Source organism: Lissotriton helveticus, chromosome 6 (genome assembly GCF_964261635.1).
Source record: "Lissotriton helveticus chromosome 6, aLisHel1.1, whole genome shotgun sequence".
Classification (NCBI taxonomy): domain Eukaryota; kingdom Metazoa; phylum Chordata; class Amphibia; order Caudata; family Salamandridae; genus Lissotriton; species Lissotriton helveticus.
The window spans coordinates 699,184,165-699,205,575 of NC_136067.1; the positions used below are offsets into that span (position 1 = coordinate 699,184,165).

General features: G+C 45.9%; 1 protein-coding gene across 4 annotated transcripts in view; it reads right to left on the minus strand.

Annotated features, from left to right (window-relative positions):
• SNX14 (sorting nexin 14) overlaps positions 1–21,411 on the minus strand; it is a 647,427-nt gene that overhangs the window by 427,846 nt on the left and 198,170 nt on the right. For all 4 annotated transcript variants that reach the window (XM_078648164.1, XM_078648163.1, XM_078648162.1 and 1 more), the window contains exon 8: positions 15,839–15,995. In XM_078648164.1, coding sequence (XP_078504290.1) covers positions 15,839–15,995 — 157 coding nt within the window. The remainder of the gene's footprint in view (positions 1–15,838; positions 15,996–21,411) is intronic.

The window sequence follows — 21,411 nt, forward strand, 5'->3', positions numbered from 1 at the left end:
CAGAGGGTCGGTGGGGCAAGCACACAGACAACAGAGGGTGGGTGGGTGGGGCAAGCACACAGACAACAGAGGGTGGGTGGGTGGGGCAAGCACACAGACAACAGAGGGTGGGTGGGTGGGGCAAGCACACAGACAACAGAGGGTGGGTGGGTGGGGCAAGCACACAGACAACAGAGGGAGGGTGGGTGATGCAAGCACACAGACAACAGAGGGTGGGTGGGTGGGTGGGTGGGTGGGGCAAGCACACAGACAACAGAGGGTGGGTGGGTGGGACGGGGCAAGCACACAGACAACAGAGGGAGGGTGGGTGGGTGGGGCAAGCACACAGACAACAGAGGGAGGGTGGGTGGGGCAAGCACACAGACAACAGAGGGAGGGTGGGTGGGTTGGTGGGGCAAGCACACAGACAACAGAGGGAGGGTGGGTGGGTGGGGCAAGCACACAGACAACAGAGGGAGGGTGGGTGGGTGGGGCAAGCACACAGACAACAGAGGGAGGGTGGGTGGGTGGGGCAAGCACACAGACAACAGAGGGAGGGTGGGTGGGTGGGGCAAGCACACAGACAACAGAGGGTGGGTGGGGCAAGCACACAGACAACAGAGGGTGGGTGGGTGGGTGGGGCAAGCACACAGACAACAGAGGGTGGGTGGGGCAAGCACACAGACAACAGAAGGTGGGTTGGTGGGAAGGGGCAAGCACACAGACAACAGTTCGAGCACACAGACAACAGAGGGTGGGTGGGTGGGGCACAGACAACGAGGGCAAACGGGAGGGCCTGAGGCAAGCACACAAACAATGGAGAGTAGGCAGGAGCAACCACTCAAATAGCAGAGGGAAGGTCTGTGGGGATGTACATGGACATCAGAGGGTGGTCAAGTACATTGTACAACAGAGGGTGGGTGGAAGGGGAGAGGCAAGCACAGACAATGGTGGGCAGGCAGAAATGGTTTGGGGAAGCACGTGGACAAAGGAGGGTGGACAGGAGGGGCTGGTGGAAGCATACAGACAATGGAGAGTGGGCAAGAGAAGCACACCAAAAAGGAAGGGTGGCAGGGAAAGGCTGGGATATCAAACAGACAAGGCCACGGACAATGCAGCCAGGGAGAAGGGGCTGGGGCAAGCACACAGACAAAGGAGGGATGGTGGGTGGATGGGAGTAGCGGAGTAACACAGAGGAGGGAGATGTACTAGAGGGAGACAGCTGGAAAACACACACGGTCGCAGAGTGCTCAAAAACAAAGACAAAAGTAGCAGCTGGAAAAGCCAGCAGTAGATGGGCACTGTAACATGCTGAAGGAGAGGAACAAACACAAAGAGGAGGTAAGCCAATGGAAGATGGCTAATAAGAGGCAAGCAAATGAGTGGCGATTAAGCCAACCAACTGTAAGCAATGGGCGGCTGCTGGGCCCCCTACAAGTTAACAAAAGGTCTTGCAAGAGACAGCGCATGCGCGGTCTTAGGCGAGACCTTAAAAGTGTGGGGTGCGAGGGTAGTAAACAAATATTTTTCTCTATTGTTAGCTCACGTAGGATATTTTTCTCACATCTACAGCCCAAATGGCAAATTGGATTTATATCAAACTTATTATGGAAGTAGAACTTTACTCTAATTGCAATATTGTCATTGAAGTAGAACTTTACTCTGGTCGCAATAATTTTTTGATTTTGTGCAAATCTATTCCGTTGCCTTTCAGATATAAGCCTTTGAAGAAGTTTCAGGGTGGGCTTTAAAAGGTTAACACTTTAGTAGAGCTATCATTTTAAATTAGGAATCATGACTGGCGAATCACGTCAACTATATTTTTAATGACAACGTGGCTTAACCATCAAGCCGTAGAGATGCTTCCTTTAGCCGCTTCTGGGTCCCAGTGAAAAATCCTGAATTAATCCGTCTAAAAAGTTTGCATCATGCACAATAGCTATCACAAGTGGCACGAAAACGAGATCCTGCATGTGAAAGCACCAAAAAACCTCCTGTCGCTATCTCAGAGAGCATGGAGACTGCTGCCCCCGTGTTGACGAGGCACAGAAAGCGATCAGCTGGAAACGGGTCAGGCTCTCGTTGGTATGGGGAAGCCAGAGCTGGGACAAGAGCAATTCCTGAAGGTGGAGGCAGAGGCAAAGTGGTGCGGTGCAAGAGGCTGTGTATGAGACCGGCCAGGCGACAAAAATGGAGGCAAGCAGAGGGCGGCCTGAGTGAGGTGAGCGGGGACTCAGGATGAAAAGCTGCTGCTCAGGTTTGCGCTGGGCCCAGAACCATGGAATTCCAAAATTAAGTATGCTCTAGAGCTGAGGAGGGAAGTGGCACTGGAACAAACAAGTTCTGCTGGGAGACCAACAGAAACAACACAAAGGCATACCTAGAAGTCCTGTAGAGACTGTATGCAGCTCTCTCTGTGAGATTGGGGACCTGGCTGGCACCGGCAAAGTGAGACATTGTGAACTTGTTCAGCGGGGAGTTAACAAGGCTGCGGGAGGACACTTCACCCCACCAGCCAAATGTGGAGATCGCCGGGCCACATTGCAAACTGCTGGGGTGTACCAGCTGAGCAATGTCCCCTACAAAAGGATGCCGGAGACGGTGGAGGCCCGTGGGCCATACCTAGCTTGGGGGCCACAGTGTCTCTGGGCTCTGTCTTCTTGCATTAGAGTGCAACATGGTGAAAGATAAAAGGGCCAAAGGCATGGCGGTTTAGGCCTATATAGATAAATATACCAGGCTGCCGCCACATGTAGAGCAGCAAACAGAGGCACAACAAGATGACTGAGACCCGACCCTGTCAAAAATTCTTAAAAGTGGTCCAAGAAACGAAATACAAGGTGGATGCAATGGCCAAAATTTGATAAGGGGGGGGATCTACGTGAAGTCACCAAGCGAGTTACGCAAATGTAACAAAGGATCACAGACATAGTGAAATGTGTTAGCGGCATGAAAAAAGTGTCTGAGGAATTACTATGTAGAACAAAACAGCTGTAAACTCAAGTGAAAGATGCAGAAGGTAGATCGTGCAGAAGCAATACATGCCTTGTGGGTCTACCTGAACAAGCCGAAGGAGAAAGCTTGGAACCTTAACTTTAAAAGTGGATCCTTGAAAACTGGCAGTCTAAGGGACTGTCCCAATACTTCTCAATTGAAAAGGGCCCACAGAATGCCATCAAACCCATGCCACCGGGAGCCCGCCCCCCAAGAACTATCATCTTCTGCTTGCTCAGTTATAGGGACTGAACTGCATTGTTGCAAGTAGTAGCAAGACTACACGCAAGAGGCAAGGATCATGTTCCCAGATTACACACAACACATACTGAAGCTCGATCTTTCTTTTAAGTGAAAAAGAAATGCAGAGATCACAATGTGAAATACATGATGTTCTACCCAGTAAAACTCAAAATCCTCCACAAAGGCAATGCCCGCTTCTCCATTGAGCCAACTCAAGCTTGGGATACGATGGAAACACGAGGTAGTGCTACAGAGCAGAGGGGCACGCAAACGGGAAGGCACCCTGCACCCAGGACAACAGAACGCTTGACACCAATGTTATTGCACCGCCCAAGACTGTACAGGAGACTTCAATTACCCATGAATCTGCTGCACATGCCCAATGGATGCCTTGATACATTTAGATTGACGTGGAAACTAGGAAAACATGCGCAACATGTTTATGATTGTATGTGTGAGTGGCTTTGTGAATAGGTGCGTGAGCGGTTTTCTGGATGTGTGAGTGGCTGTAAGAGTAGCCTAATGGGTCTGTGAGTGGGGGTGTCAGTGGCTTTATGGGTCTGTGAGTGGGTGTATCAGTGGCTGTATGCATTGGTGAGTGCATGTGTGAGTGGGTGTAGGCATGAGTGGGTGTCTGAATGGCTAGATACATTAGTGAATAGGTGTGTGAGTGCCTGTATGGGTCTGTGAGTGAGTATGTGAGTGATTTTGAGAGTGTGTAAATGGGTGAATGTGACTGTGTGGGTTTGTGAGTGGTTATGTGGGTGTGTGAGTGGTTATGTGGGTGTGTGAGTGGCTTTATGGGTATGAGTGGTGGTGTGAGTGGCTGCAAGAGTCTGCGAGTGGGTATGTGAATGGTTGTGTGGATGTGCGAGTGGATGTGTGAGTGGCTGTATGGGTGGGTGGGTGGGTGTGCGAGTGGCTATATGTGCCTGTAAATGGGTGTGTGAGTGGTTCTGTGGGTGAATGAGTGTGTGAGAGATTTTGTGGGAGTAGGTGTGAGAGTTACTGTATGGGTCGGTGAGTGGGTGTGTGAGTGAGTAACTATGGTCTGTGAGTGGTTGGTGTGAGTGGTTTTGTGTGTGTCTGGGTGTGTGAGTGGTTTTGAGGGTGAGTATCTGTATGGATCTGAGTGGGTGTGTGAGTGGTTATGTGGGTGTGAGGGGGTGTGTGAATGGCTGTATGGGTCGGTGAGTGGGTGTGTAAGGGGCTGTATGGGTCAGTGAGTGGGTTTGTGAGTGGCTGTATGGGCCTATGAATGGGTGTGTTTGTTTGGGTCTGTGAGTGATGTGTGACTGTATGGGTGTGACAGTGGCCTTATGTGTCTGTGAGTGAGTGTGTGAGTGGATGTGTGAGTAGCTATATGGGTCTGTGAGTGGGTGTATGTGAGTGCCTGTATGGGTATATGAGTGGTAGTGTGGGGGTATAATAGAGTGTGTGTAAGTGGGCCTGTAAGTGGGTGTATTTCTTTGTGTGAGTACGTATAGGAGTATATGACTGGGTGTGTAAGGCATTTTGTGGGAGTGGGTGTGACAGTAGATGTATGGGTCTGTGAGTGGTGTGTGAATTGCTGCATGGGTCGGTGAGTGGGTATGTGAGTGGCTGTATGGGTCTGTAGGTGGGTATGTGAGTTGTTTTGACGGTGTGTGTCAATGGGTGTATGAGTGGCTGTATGGGTGGTTGTATGGGTGGGTGAGTGGGTGGGTGTGTGTGAGTGGCTGTATGAGTTAGTGAGTGGTTGTGTGAGTTGCTGTATGGGTCTGTGATTGGGTGTGAGAGTGGTTGTGTTGGTCTGATAGTGGGTGTGTGACTGGCTATAGGGGTGTGTGAGTGGGTGTGAGAGCAACCGTATGGGTCTATGCGCATGAGTGGCTGAATGGGTCTGTGAGTGGGTGTGTGTGTGAGTGCCTGTATGGGTATATTAGTGGGTGTATGTGTAATAGTGTGGGGTATAATAAAGTGTGCAAATGGGTCTATGATTGGTTGTATTTTTTTTAATTGGGTGCTGGATGTGTGAGTACCTTTATTAGTATATGACTGGGCGTGTGAGTGGTTTTGAGGGTTGAGTGAGTGTGTGATTGTTTTTATGGGTGTGAGTGGCTGTATGGGGCTGTGAGTGGTTCTCTGGGTGGGTGAGATTTTGTGGGTGTGAGTGGGTATGAGAGCAGTTGTATCGGTCTGTGAGTTGGTGAATGGTGTGAGTGACTATGGGTCTGTGAGTGTGTGTGTTAGTGCTGTTGTGTGTGGGTGTGTGAGTTGTTTTGCGGGTTGGTGTTGTGTATCTGTATAGTCTGTGAGTGGGTGTGTGAGTCACTGTGTAGGTGTGCGAGTGAGCGGTTGTATGGAGCTATGAATGGGTGTGGGGATGTGAGTGGCTGTAAGGGTGTGTGAGTAGCTGTAAGGGTGTGTGAGAGTGGCTGTATGGGTTGATGAGTGGATATTTGAGTGGCTGCATGGGTCTAAATGTACGTGAGTGTCTGTATGTGGGGGTATAATAGAGTATGGTGAAGCGGGTCTGAGTGGGATTTTTTTGTCTTTGTTTTTAATTGGAAACTGGATCCATGGATCTGTTGCGGATTTACAAGGGGGCGTGCATGCACATCCACACACATGGAAAAACATTTTTGGGGGTAATTTCCCTCAGCGACACCTCTATCACACCCATCAGGTCAGAGCACCTCTTCCCTGATCCCTTTGATCAGTTTACACTTTTATTTAGAGGCCCCAGGACCGTGTCCCGATAGATAAAATGGCAGCCGCAACTTTCCTGTCAGGTTGCAGCCGGCCGATCACAGCATTTCTGATGGTGCATGGATCCACGGATCCTCCAAGAGGAATCCGCATCCCTAGATATACAAATTTCTTTTTTCATTACTAACTCCAAAACAACTGAAGGGATTTACATCAAATTACAAAAAGGACTCTTTCTGGACCAAAATGGTCTCATGCAACGTCACGTTCCATTATCTTCGGGAAAATAACCCTCGGGTCATGTAGAAAAAGCAGTGTTTTGTCAGCATATAGAGATATTATGTGTGGACCGTGTGCCAAAGTAGTGCCCTATCCCTGTGCCTCATTGCAAAGCATACAAACCAAGGACCCTACAGATAAAGCAAACAACAGAGGCAAAAGTGGGCATCGTTGACATATGCCTCTGTAAATAAGCCACTCGCCATTTCAGCCAAGGGATTTGCATGAAGCAGTCTCACCCAATTTAAGCACTTTGTCCTGATATCCACTGAGCATAGGGCCGCCCCTTAACAGAAATGGTCATTACAGGATAGCAAAGGCCCTTACAATGTCTAAAGAGGCCACAATAGGCCTCGATGATACCATTGGCATTTTGTTCAGAACTTAAGAGTTCTCAGGTTTATGTGTGTTTTTCTCCTTGGATGAACCCAGTCTGATCTGGGTGTATCACCCCACAAGCCATTGGAGCCAGTCTAGTAGCTAGTTTCTTCCTGAGTATCTTATAATAAGAGTACAGGAGGGATAAATGTCTGTATGACCACACATCAGGTAGGTGACAAACACCATTTTTGCTGCTACTCGAAGTATAAAATTCTTACTTACAGAGGCTTTTAGTCTGTCCTCTTCATCCACTGGTCTGCTATTACATCATTCACATTATAATTCTGGCCACTACAGCACAGAGCATGGAACAATCGGTCAACCCACTTTAGACACTCACTAACTTTACAGTGAGTGTCTGCATTATGCCCTTTCACAAGGAGCACCTCCACACCAAAAGTAGTTTCCTTAAGTGCTAGGAACATCTATAGCAATGTGTTTTTTTGGAACCCAAAAAAATATTTTTGCTTTTAGCTAATGTTTGTTTGTTTTTAAGATTGACAAGGGCCCACAGCTTCTGTACAATAAAAACAATGACGAAACAAAACAAGCATTTCCAATGCCAAAAGGTGGATGGTCAATACCCGACCTATTGACTTTGCCAATGCTTGCTTTTAAATGAGCGTTTGCTAGTTTACAATTGACTATAGTCATACTGTAAATTTCATCTCTTTTATCCGATTTATTTCTTCAATAATGTGCCTTTTCTAGTGTTGTTTACAGCTAAGCAGGTTTATTAGATATTTATTTTCCTATCCAAGTATGAGGCCTTTTCTTTGGGTCTTGTGGCAATCAAGGGGTGCTGGGCCTTACCTTGTTTGGGTAATGATGCTTCACTATAAAAAGAATAGCCTAGAGACTCTCTATAGAGACTTGGCTCTCTCAGGGTAAGGAGGGTGGGAAATCAAGGCTTAGGCCAGAATGTTGAGGAGCTTAGAGATGTGGAATCAGTGTGACACAATAGCTAACACTACATAACTTGAATGCCCAGTGAGTGCTTTACTTTATAAAATAAAATGATTTTGGGGGTAGGGGAGGATAAGTTAAATGTTATTGTTATACAGGGTTGGAAAATGATATATGCACAATGCGGCTTGTAAGAGTCTCAGAGGAGGTTCTGAGGACGTGATCTTGTGATACCTGAAATATGCAGCTCCGCAGCACGGAGACCAGGATTGTGTAAGTTGCTGTGACATACATGAATGAAAATATACTGTTCTTACGCAAAATACCAATAAAAATCGATTAAAAAAAGTACATGATTTTAATTACAGTAAATAGTGCGCTAAAAAATATAAGGCACATTGAAAACAGAAGTCCTACTGGGCTCAAACCAGAAAACATTCAGGGCGCAAGATAAAACTCAAAATATCTTTATAGCTCCACCATAGTACGTAGAAGCGCTCCGGTCTAAAAATAGGCTTTAGTGACGTCACAGAAGCAGGGATAATGGACCCCAAGTGCGCAATGATGCAGCAGCATGTGCAAATCAATTATGTTCTTGGAAAAAATGCTGCAACTCCAATAAATCTTTAGATCCTTTAAAACTATCTAGCCTAAGACTCACCCCACAAACAATAAGAATCCCATTGACAAGGTTTTTATGCTTCCACAATAGACAAGGTAGCTAGCTTGCTGGCAACGAATGACACCAAGAGAGGTCAGAGTTCAGGTCTTCAAGTCCAAAAAATAATTAAGGGCCCAATCGACCCCTTGGGTTGTAATCAGGGCAAATAGAACAAGCACTCGGAAAGCCAATAGGCCTCGCCTTTCAATGTTATCACCTGACCTTTTGGCTCTGCCAATGCGTTTTGCCAATGATGGTCCATAATGGACAAAAATGATAAATACTGAAAATCTGTATTTGCAGATTCGAAAAAGCATCAGTAAAAAAAAATCTGTAACGGCATTATGACATAAGCATGCATGTATCATCATGCATGCAAAAAAGCATGCCTAATGACAAGGCATCCATTGCATTTTACATTTAATATACCACTCCGAGATGGCAGACGCTAAACTTGGAGCAGAATGGTTAGAAAAATGCATGAAAAGAGCGGCATCTAACACATTTTTTTCTTAAAAAGAACCAATGGGAATAGGTAGGGAGCAATGCAAGAGAATGCATGGTACTGTGGGTCTGCATGCCAAAAGGAGGGTGCGGGAGCAATATGAGAATAATACGGATAGGAGATAAAAGCTAAACAAGGAGGATTGAGGGAAGCAACAGATAAACGAGACAGGAGAGCAATACAGTGAGCATGAGGGGGTGCTCGGATTTTAAAGGGGATTGCGACACACGAGGGAGAGAAAGCACGAACACACACACACTGCCATGGATTACTGCTGGAAAAAGAAAAAAGTGGTTCACTGAATACAAGCAGTGGAAGAATACAAGACATCCAATTGAAAGGATGATAAAGAAGCTATGCTCCAGCAGAGGCAAAAACACAAGAAAAGGTAGGACAACAATCAAATAAGAAGCAAGCAAATGAGAATGACAAGAAAGCCAATCAAGAATAACCAATGGACTGACCCAAAGCCCAGTGTAGTATTTGTGTTGTCCACAACAGGTCTTACACAACAGACACCTAAAAGCGGTCTATAGAGGAGACCTAAAACAGTGGGCCAGATCCAACTAATTTGTCCCAGAAGGAAACACAAGAAGTTCAGGTTTCTCTCATTTCTCCCACTCGCAGTTGAATTTGTAGTGATGGAATGCCCTCATGACCTCCAACACCCACAGACGTTCAGGGTGTTGCTGGTAGCTACTGGCTAGACAGGTGATAAATGGGACCACACCTTTAACTAGCGATAACACAGAAACGTGAGGTATGAATGATCTAGAATTAGAACAAACTTTCTTCGCATTCCTCATTTCCTAGTTCTTCTGTGGTAAAGAAAAAGGTAGGTAAAGATACCTTACGGACACAAAGCAATTCTTTGCTAATTCATGCTCACCCTTTTCCGTCCCTTGACCCCGATGTTTCTCTTATCTCCACGGGATAACTAGACCAGGATAACGCTGTGGCTCCAAGGCAGTCTTGTTCTGAAAGATGTCCTCTGGACGGCCATTCCAATTGGATAGGCCTTGCTTAGTCTTCATTGGGCTCAGCTCCTAATGAAGACAGGCAGACCTCCCTTCCCTCTTCAGGTCAAGAGGCAAGGAGATTCTACAGACTAAGGCCCAGAATGGGTGAACAACTCAGGAGAGGTCCAGATCTGGGAAATCAAGGCTGGCACTTCTTTTCTGGCCTACGTTTCACAACACCCCATCAGGGATAACAAGCGCTATATAATTGCAAACGTTTTTTCCTCCCCTATCCTTCTGCTATCACTCCAAATCCAAATAACTGAATAACCTATCCACCACTTAAAACGTACTTGCATGATTCACTATACTAATTCAACACTAATCCTCTATGGGTCCCGGAGTAGCGTGCTACTCGCCGAAAAAGCACTTCAACACCTCGTCAGGGGTAGTAAGCGCTATATAAATGCAATTACAATTCAATACAATACATTGTATGGATGGTAGAGTGAGCCCTGCAAAGTAGCAATTCTCTATGTGACTTTCCTAATCTGAAAGTCGTGACTGGTGGTCATGTTGCAGGTATTGTAGACAGTCATGGTGCGTGTTTGTGTGTAAACATGTCGCCCTGCAATTGGTTTGGCTGGAGATACTCAAAGGATACGAAGTTGTGGCTGTCTTCTTGGATATGGTTAGATTCTCTGTACTGGGCTGCACTTCAGGAAGCTATTTTTAAGTGCGCTACCAGTAGCTCCCTAGCTACCCCTTGAAGACCCTTGGTAAAAATGTAGTCTTGAGATTTTTCTTGAAGCACTGCAGGGAAGAAGTCTCATGAGCAGAGGGAAGCTACGCCATAGTCTGGGCACATATGAAGAGGTTGCCCTCTTGCAGATGCAACCTTGATTTATTTTTTATGTCGAGTCGAGGAGCTACATGTTACACACTAAAGACTATAAGTTTAATTGTTGAGTAGTCAAATCTATTTCAGCGGGCAGCCTTGAAAATTATCCACAGGCTTTGAAGTTGGTGCACGTTTAAAGCGGTAGCCAATGAAGTTGCTTTAGAGCTGCATTGAAGCAAATTTCCCAGAGCTGGTGATAAAGTGGCTTGCTGAAAGTAGTAAATCTAGTAGAAGCAATGTGACATTTTGGGGACCAATAAAAAAAGCATGGCCTCCTGTTGCGGTGAGAAAGAACAGGTGCATTGACTGCAGAGTAGAAGTTGTTGGCAGGCAGAAACGTTTTATTTTGCATTGCTGGCTGATTTTGACACAGATTGTCTGAGCTTTTTATTTCATGCAATCATTAAAGGAGAGAGTTAAGTGTAAAATGGAAGCAATTCCTTCTACACAACCACTGCTGTACGGATGGTGTGACTTAAATCGAAGACTAAGAAGCATTATACCAGCTCAAAAGGATGTGTGCTTTTCATCGGCAAGGAAAACTCAAATTATATGGAAAAAAAGTTTCCCCTAAACAGTACAAAAACAGAGGTCACTGTTCATGCCAGCCGAACCTTCAGAGATTTAGAAGATATATTTACTGAAAATAAACGAGTTTGTTGATATACTGGAGGAGTACCCTAATAGCTATCAATTCAACTTTAGCTGGACAGTATCTGTGATAGAAATAACACAGGTTGTTAAAGACAAAACCAACAACAAAAATAGTGACATTATTTTGCCCAATTCAGGAATCAAACGTTATGCTACTAGTCATTATTTTGTGTTTTGGAAGCATAAGGGAAACCCACATATAATAAGGGACATGGAGTAACTCATGTTTAAAGGAACAAAGGTCCCTCGACGAGTCATATATTCACTAATGTACTGAGGAAACAAATAATCCCAGACAATCTGTTCAACTACCAGTTAAAGGATACATTTACTAATGAATAAAATTGAACAACAAATGTTTGGTAGTGGGAAGAACGCACCATCAGCTCACAAACAGTGAGTCAGGCAATGAAATATGACAAACATTTCAAAATGTCTAGGCCACAAAATATAGATAATGAAACACTACTGCTCCTACAACAAATGATACATGATTAATGGAGTCAGTGTGTCAAAGTTGAAGATGTTTCGATCCATATATCATTAGAGGATCATCATCATGACATTCACAATCATGTCTGAGATATATTACAAGATATTAACCAAACACCTAAAATGCAGAAGGATATCACGTCTGCAGAAATGGTGCCAACATCGGGCAGGATAGTACTGCAATGTCAAAGAAATTCCAAATTCTTCAGTAAACCAACTAGTAGCAATAGGAGTCAATTCCGTGAAGGAAGATAATCAGAATCATGAGGGTGCAGGATAAATTCAAAATAGGCCATTGTGCGTCAGGAAAAAAACTAATAATTATTGCATCACAATATTTTTCACTATCAAATTTGTATTCTGTCTCTTTCTTAGAAACTACAAAAATTTCCTTTAACAGATCACAAAGGTAACACATTGAGTTAATATTGTAAATCTGTGCACTCCTTCAGGTCACAATCCTAGTCTATCTCCTGATTGTCTTGGACTCTTTCGTAACAAAGCCTTGGCACATCTTCAAGAAATACTTTTGAATCCATACTAGTCACCTCTATAAAATTTTACAACATTGTCAGTGTACGCCCAGGATAAGACATCTGACTCCAAAAAGAGCCTAGTTTTTTTTTATTATAAATCTTTTTACCGTTATAAAAACGAAAAACAATAAGAGCGTATTAAGTGCAATGCAGTCCAACACATACAAGAAATCGAACAATTGAAAGATCGCAATATCGGCAGTCGTTGAAGCAGGACACTGAGATTCTAACACACGTTTGACGAATCAGGATTATATAACTAGCGAAGTTAGCCTATATCAATGCGTGCAACCCATAGGCCCTTCCACCCACAAAATCAGCATATCAAAGATCATTGCGCCCCTCAATACTAAGATCGTAAACAGGATAAAGTACGGACATTTGTATGCAAAAACAGACAAATCAAAATAATAGAGCTCGCATCGGCACCTTAATACTAAGAACAAAGTCAGGATATACAAGAAATAAAGAAAGAAAATAAAATAAAAAACGCAACGTGCGCAACACCCCACCCTGCACCCCTGCATGTAGCTTATGCCAATCCCCAACTAGCAGTGTGCCTGTCGCCCCATCTAATCTACAAATACTAAAAGAAGTATGTGGAGGAGGGCCTTCGTATAGGCTCCCGGCCTCTCCATCCGCCCCCCACCCCCCGCCAGTTCTAAGCCTCCCCTATTACGGATATATTATAATTTCACGATCAGGCGAAAATCGGGGGATACATTACTCGCCTACACTGCATCCCGGTATCAACATTAGAAAGTGAATCCGCACTACATCCTTTTAAATAAAAGTCTTGAAACGATAGTCCGTTCTCAGCCCTGACCCGTTCAATCAGTTACACAAATGTTATTAAACCGGACAGCCGCCATCTTGAAAAGTTCAAAAGAACAGTAGCAAGCCGGTAACAGCTGGGCTTTCTCAGTCTCATTGTCACTGGGTCCTATCAGTGTTGATAAGAACCACGGATGTTGTTTAAAGTCCAGGTGAACAGAGTTCGGAAAGAGAGAAAGGGCCACCTTGTCGAGCCACTCCTGAATCGTCGCATGAGTCATCCGATACATTGCCTGGTGCGATTTACTCTCAATCGATAACAATATTGTGGGTACTGACATATCCGGGACCTCCAATACACGGGCCTTAGCTAATTTGCAATCCAGGGTCTCCCGCATCGCTCGTTTTATGGGAATGGTGGCTGCCATTAGTCCGGGTAGTGCGGATGTCGTTACTTCCGCAGTGGCATTGAATTGAACAAAAGCTATGTCACTCCGTCCCAGTCCAAAAGCCACGGCATCCAATGTGTGCTCCAAAGCTTGGGCTTTCCAGTTTAGAGAGAGATGAAGACCCTCGATCGCCGTCATTATAGCCCCAAGCGTAGGTTCAACCCTGGTCAGCGTTAGTTGGTCCCCCTCGATAGGGAAATTCTGGATAGGATATATCGTCCCAGGTCATCTGTTCGAATTTTCCAGACCTCTCGGAGGATCGGGTCCGATTCGCACGAAGGTCGATATTGAGCGTCATTTTGCGCATTTCATTCACGGTCCACCCCTGGGCCCTTGGGATAGACCAGTAGAATTAGAAGCAAAGACACACGTTCCAGCCCTTCTGCATGCAAGGATATTGCGGAGCTGTCGTCAGGATTTGCCCGGAACCATCGGTCGCAATTTAGACGGCACCAAGCCGCTTATGTTCCGGGCTTCGACAACCAATTATTCCGCTCGCATCCGCAGTGTCATTGAGTTGCCCCATTTCACCGCTAATCCATACGGATCTTTGATATCAAACTCGGACAAAGTATGCTTCCATTCCGGTGGACCGGCTCCTCCCGAACTCTTATGGCCGATGTTGTTCAACTAGTTGCCGGCTGCACTCCCACTCGAGGCCCCGGCTTCAATGCTGATATAGGCCGCAAACTTCAAGGCGACGTTTCTCCGTTATCGAAGCAGGTGGAACCTTCGGGGTCACTCGTTGTAGCATTATTTCGTTTCATCTACTCGGGAGAGTTGCATAGGCACAGGATAACCGGCAGGATCTTGAAGCAGGATGAGGAGGTCTGTGGAGCCGGGAGCCTAAGCGGCCATCTTGGTCGCCAGCTTGGCTCCTCCCAAAAAGAGCCTAGTTAATCAAAAACTGCTCCTCTGTGACTAAAGAATGTCCTTACTTTGAACATCCTAATCTTATTCATCAGACCTTGCTCTATGCAATGGACACCAAAGGCATGGTACCATAATGACGTAGCTCATGCCCTCTGAAAGACTTCAGTTCATTAAGATAGTTTCTTCAAGGCTGTAGGTCCAATATTTGCTGTATTGTCGAATTCCTCAGGGTTCCATTGTGTCACCTACTCTTTTCCAAATATGGAAAAGTAAAGGGACTTAGTTGCTACCTGCTGACTTCATCTCCAACCATCAGTATGCCGAAAACAAACCGTCTTAATAGAAGACGGCAATTCCAAAGATATCTCAAGTCCAAAATTGTATCTGGAGATGCCCGACACCTTGATGGGCACCTCTCTTTCAAGCCCAATCACCACTGAACATAATTCCTCCTACTACAAATCAACCACTAAACAACCAAAATTCCAACCTACTTAAATTACCTAGGAACCAGCCTCATCACAGATCTCTTGGGTGAAAACCCTTCGATTCGCTATCAATTATAATCTACCACTGCGACCACACAAGCAGAATCTATAAAACTATACTTCACCAGCCCCATCTCCATCTTTTAAGAAAAGTCAAACTCTTCATACTGAAAGAACTGTGGTGCAAGCACTGGCCCTCCAGCACGTGTTGAGGTAACATGTTACCACAAGGGCTAATAAAAATCTTCTTTTCTCCCATCAAACCCATTCTTCACTCAGCAGCACGTTTATTTGGGGGATGACAATAATCTGATCTCATCCTCTCCGTACTTTCGTTACATTTTGAAGCTCACATCAACTTTAAAATATGCTGCTTTACACATAAAGCCTAAGACATAGAACAACTCGCCAAAAAGAAAATCTGGTGATAGCTGGTGACCCAAAACGCACAGGGAACAAACCTGCCTCTTTCTGGACCTCCCACGTACTAAAAAAAGACAAACATTTCTAAAAAAAGTTTTCTTGTGATAAGGACGCTGACTATAGCCCGATCTACAGAACACAATCTTTCTGACACTTAACTTACTAGCTTTACACAAAACACGTAAAACTCACCTTTACTCCTCCCATGTAAACAACTATTAGCAGCTTGAGCTCTACACTGCATTGCAGAGCCAAACTGTTCCCCCCCGCCAGGCACTACTTCATTGCCTTTTTAATTTGCCTACCTTTCAAATGTAACATTGGCATGTCCTAGCATTCTCTATACAGCACTTTGTTACCTTGTGGTTTGGTCGATGTTATTATAAATACTTTAATATAAAAAATATGTTGCAAAGAAAATGAACAGGGACAAATCAACAGTGTTCCCCAGCTAAAGGCTAAGTTGCTTTTCAGTGTTTTGGTCACCTGTATAAAGCAGCCCTCAATGCAGCACAGTGTAAAATACCCTAAGTCTGAAGTTAAGAACAGCTTCTCCCATACATATAAACACAGAAAACCTCTAAAACAGGAATACATTGAAATGTGTTTAACAATGTACAAACTCCTAGGAACTATGAAGTCAACTGTACCTGCAGTCAGTAGCTTTGGGTGGGAGAATATAAGGGAATAGAAGCTCAGTGAGTTTTCTGAGGTAGTGCAATTCATCTCTCCGACTTCTCACAGCCACGTGAAGGTCTGGTCCATACTCTTCTAATGCAGCCTGCTGGAGATATTCTGCATTTTTTACTGAAAGAAATGTACATCGCTATTTATTTTAAATATGCATATACACGGGTCTAATTTATACATATTGAAAAATTACACTGAAATTCTTTACATTGATTCCTAAATATAAATCTTCTAACAGATACAGATGTTTTTGGAATGGCATGTTGGCAGACGGCAGAATAAATGTTCCTATTTGGAAAAATATATGCCTTTTTTGATCTTCATCCTCAAAGACTAGGACAAATGCCCTACACACTGTCCGACACCCGACATTTCTGTAATAGAAAGTGGTAAGGCAGCACTGAGATGCAGAGTGCAGGAGTATACACTGGAGGTTGCTCAGTGACATTGTTCTAAACGTATATAACAAATATAGGGTGCACGACACCGTGGACGGCATGCCTTCAAACAAGGACTAGGGTCACAATCTAAATAAGGACACTCCCCCTGGAAGATCTAGCTGATCAAACTTCAGAGGACTGCAGGAGAAGGGTATGCCACATTGTGCTTCTTCCCTAACGCTGTCTTGGCCAGTATTACAAAGGTGTCCATGTCTTGCTGGATGTTCTATGGCCATGGTAAACAAATGGCACCAGCAATAACGCAATCCTTCCAAGGAGACAACATCAAGTGACAAGAAGGTGATCCCCTTTTTCTCCAAATCAGTTCTTTTAGATGCAGCACCAATGGTGCATAAGCTAACATTTGTGTTAGAACATAATCACAAAAACCCATCAGCTGCCACAGTCTATATACTTATCAAGGCTTTATTCAGATAAGTGAACAGCCATGGTATACAGCTTCAGCTTCTGCTTCTGTAAAATCATGATAAAGAAGCAAAATATTTTTCAAAATTTGTGAAGATTCATGGTTTTAATAATGCATAGCGTCATCACAGATAAATGAATGATTTTGCACTTAAAAAGAATTTGTCACTTTAAAGAGTACTTAATGAACAAGTTAATTTACTTCGGTAATGCCTTATCTGATAGAGACTATATAGCCGCAGATTCCTTACCTTTGAATTTTCCCCAGGCATCAGACTGGATTCGAAAAAAGCTTTGTGAGCAGTACCCTGCGCAGCGGTAGGTGGCATTATTCGGCTCCGCGCGGCGTCGTCTGTGCCAGAAGCAAAGTTTGCAATAACTATATAGGTGCCACCTAGCCGCACTGACGTCAGTTACTTTTCGTGACTTTCCTCGCCAGAAGCGTAAAGCCACGAAATACACTAACCACTGAAAGGGGAGACACCATGTCCCTAGAAATCCATTCATAGAGCGGGCAGGATGGATGGGGCGGTAAGGAATATATGGATAGATAGTCTACCAGATACGGCAAACCCAAAGGTAAGTAACTTGTTCATATGATAGAGACTTCCAGACGCAGATTTCTTACTTTAGAATAGATACCCATGCAATACCTCCCCGGAGGTGGGTCTGCAGACCAATTTCACACAAGAAAGTCCTGCAGGACTGAAAGGGCAAAGTGCTCATCCCTACAAACCTGACTATACCGACAGTAATGTTTAGCAAATGTGTGCAATGAGGCCCATGTTGCACGGAACTCCATGTGCTAATGCAGTGGTAGCAGCTTCTACTCTGGTGGAATGAGCAAGCAAACCCTCAGGGGGTTGATTTATAGACAATGCATAGCAGATTTTGAGACAGAATATGATCCATTGGGAGATGGTCCTTTGCTATATAGCCTTGCCCTTCTTCGCTCCAACATACCCAACAAAGAGTTAGCCATCCACCCAGAAAGCTTGTGTGCAGTCAAGATAGAACAACAGCGCTCTTTTTGGGTCCAGCCAGTAGAGTCACTCCTCTTCCTTGGAGGGATGAGACAGAGCATAAAAAGTAGGCAGAATGAGGATTTGGAAAAAAGGAAGCCCTTGCACGTAGCACCAGCTTGTCTGCGTAGATGTTCAGATAAGGCATCTTGGAGGGCAAGGCCTGAAGCTCACTGACCCTCCAGGCCGATGTTATCTCCACGAGAAAGGCAGTCATGATAGTGAGAAAGCAGAGTGGACAATTGTGTGGAGACTTAAAGGGAGCGCATGTAAGGAAGGTGAGGAAGAGATGAGATCCCACTGGAGCATAACAATAGGAGTGGGAGGGAACATATTCTGAAATGCTTTTAAAAATGTATGTTCAATAGGCTATTAGAAAAATGAAGGTTGATCAGGCAACCAAAGGAAACCAGAGATTTCAGAAATATATCCCTTAACAGCAGATCCCTGATGGGCAAGGGACAGAACAAACAGGAGTACCGGAGAAAAAGGGGCAGAAAAAGGGTCGATGTGTTTACCAGAATAGCATGCCACAATTTTAGCCCAACGGCAGGCATAAACAGTCTTGGGAGAGGGCTGCCTGGCTGTCAAGATAACATTACAGACTTCGGGCAGAAGGTTGAAAGCGGTCACCTGGTACTGATCAATCTCCATGTACGAAGACAGAGCGTTGACAGGTTCGGGTGGAGAACCCTCACCTGCTGCGAGAAGATCCTCCTGAAGGGGTACCTGATCAGAGGACCGATACCAGACTCTTCCTGCCCAATCCGGAGCCACAAGGATAACTTGAGCCTGGTCGTTCCTGAACTTCTTGAGAACTCTGGGTAGGAGTGGTATGAGCGGAAAGGCGTACAGGAAGCAGAGTTCCACTTGAGACAAAAATCGTCTCAGAGCGAGAGCCACCTTGGAAACTCCCCTGAGAAGAACTGATGACATTGCGCATTCTTGGAGGTGCCAAACAAATCTAACCAAGGCTCTCCCCACTGCTGAAAGAGACCTTGCACCACCTCTGGATTGAGACACCAATCGTGATCCGCTAGTCAACTTCCGCTGGTGTTCTGAGAGCCTGCCAGGTGCTGTACCACCAGCAAAATGGCCTGCTGTGCCAGCCATGTCCAGAGACACATGGCCTCTTGACAAAGGGTCCACGACCCCACCCCACTCTGTTTGTTGCAGTACAGCATGTCTGTGAGCACCTGCATTAGCCTTCCCTGAATAGAGGGTAGAAAGGCTTTCAATCCAATTGGATCGCTCAGCGCTCCAACAGGTTGACTCCTCTGATCTCCACCTTCCCAGATGGCCGTTCCATCCCAGGAGTGATGCATCTGTCCCTACTGTCAAATCTGGTAGGGAGAGGGCTCTGCCGCTGACCAGAGAGGGAGTCCAGTGTGGCTTTGGCACGTTGCTAGTGAACCCTAGTGAATGCAGGAGGTCCGCCGTAGTCTGGCGGTGGGAGACACAGCCTGGAGTGAATCAGCCTTTAACAGCCAATCGTCGAGTTAGGAGGAAGACTGGCACCTCTGATCTCCGCAGAGGAGCTGCAACTACTGCCATCATCTTGGTGAACACCTAAGGGGTGCTGGTGAGGGCAAAAAGGAGCACAGGAAAGGCTTGTAGCCCACCATGAACTGCATGTTTCGCCTGTGGGCAGGCAGGACGAGGATGGGGAAGTATGCATCATGCAAGTCCAATGCTACCATCCAGTCTCCAGGGTCCAGGGCAGACAGGATCTAAGCATCTTGAGTTTCTTCTTCTAGAGGAAAAAGAGGAGAGAGCACAGGTTGAGAATAGGACTAAGGCCTCCATACTTCTTGGCTACCAGAAAGTAGCAGGAATAGCAACCACAAACTACTTCTGGTGCCAGCACTCTCTCTATGGCTCCTTTGGTCATAATAGCGGTCACTTCCTGGTGGAGAAGAGAAAGGTGGTCCTCCATCAGCCTTATGTAAGAAGGTGGAATGAAGGGAGAGGTATTGAAGAGGAGGGAGTAGCCCCTTCGAACAATCTGTAAAACCCACCTTTCCCATGTTATGGACTGCCAGAGGGGCAGATGATAGCAAATCCTGCTGCAGACTGAGTGTCCATGATAAGCAGGCAGATTGGAAGGGTTTTGAGGTTGCGGGGGAGGGGGTCGGCTGACCCGGCATTTGATCACCCGACCAACAGAGCTGGTAGGAACAGTAGCCACGCAGAGGCTGGTAAGCTTGTGGCCCAGGTGGCTGTGCGGGTATAGCCACGATTGCGAATGCATTCCATGGCCAAAAAAGGGTGAAAGGCAGATTGAAGGTGACGAGGCGCCATAGATAGGTCCAAGGACCAGACCCTGGCCCTGCTGTCCTTAATGTGCTCCAGCATCCAAACCCCCTTGTCTCTGAAGAGACTGAAGCTATCAAAGGGCATGTCCATGAATGAGAACTAACTAGACAGCCCCAGAAAAGTAAGTCATCCTCAACCAGGTGTGGCTTCACAGGGCCACTGTCAATGAAATCACTCTGTCTAGTGTGTCAGTGGTGTGAAGTCCACAAAGAATGGTAAACTTCGCTGCTTCCCTACCATCAGCAACAGCCTTGGAGAGCATGGCCTGGGCCTCTTCCGGGACCTTTGGCAACACCTGCGCAACCGTATTTCACAGAGCGTGGGAATAGCGACCCAAATGGAATCTCAATGGCCTGGGAGGTGGCAAGATCAAAAGAACCCTAGTATTGCAATACATCCGTAGACATGCCCCAGACCTAATCCTATTACAGGAAACCTATTTGAAAGGTAATCGCTACAAAGCCATGGACCACTGGAGTTAATCCCTGGTGGCACACACAGGCTACACCTCCAACTCTAGAGGCACAGGTATCCTCCTTAAATAAATCAATCCCGTTTATGACCGGTCTTATGTGGCACGACCCCCTGGGTAGACTGGTCTTTCAGACGGGAGCACAGGAGAGTCACACACTTAACCATTGTACGGTCTCACTCTTTCCCCCTTCACAAGGGCACTAGGCAGGGCTGCCCTCTATCTCCAGTGATCGTCGCTCTGGCACTGGGGTCACTGGCAGCCAGGATCTGACAGGACCCTCTTGTGTTTGGAGTCCAGGGGTACAGCGTATGCGAAGAACGGATCTCCTTGTACGCCAATGACATTCTTTTGTATGCAACGCGACCGCGCCTTATGGTGAGCAGACTTCTGCATATCTTCCAACTCTTTGAGAGTTAGTCTGGCTACCAGATACACTGGGAAAAGGCTAATTTTCCCAATGTCCAAAGGACAGCTGGTCCTGCCATCCACAAGCGCGGCCCCGGTGGCAACACACAGTTTCAGTATTTAGGCATCTATGTGACCAGAGACGCTGAGGATTTTAAGCAAAAAAAACTGTTTCCTCAACCGCAGCATCTTAGGGAAGATGTGGCACACTGGAGGGCGCTTCCTGTGTCCCCGATGGGAAGGTCCGTGCTGTTTAAGATGATGGCCCTCCCAGTCTGCTATTTGTCCTCCAGAACACCCATGCAAGGTGCCATCCATCTTCTTCTGCAGGGTAAACAGCGAATTGCGTAACCTCTTGTGGAATGGGGACAGCTCACCGATCTCTCTCAATAAGCTGCAGAGGGGGTATTTGAGGAGGGCTGGCAGTCCCACATATTTGCACCCACTGT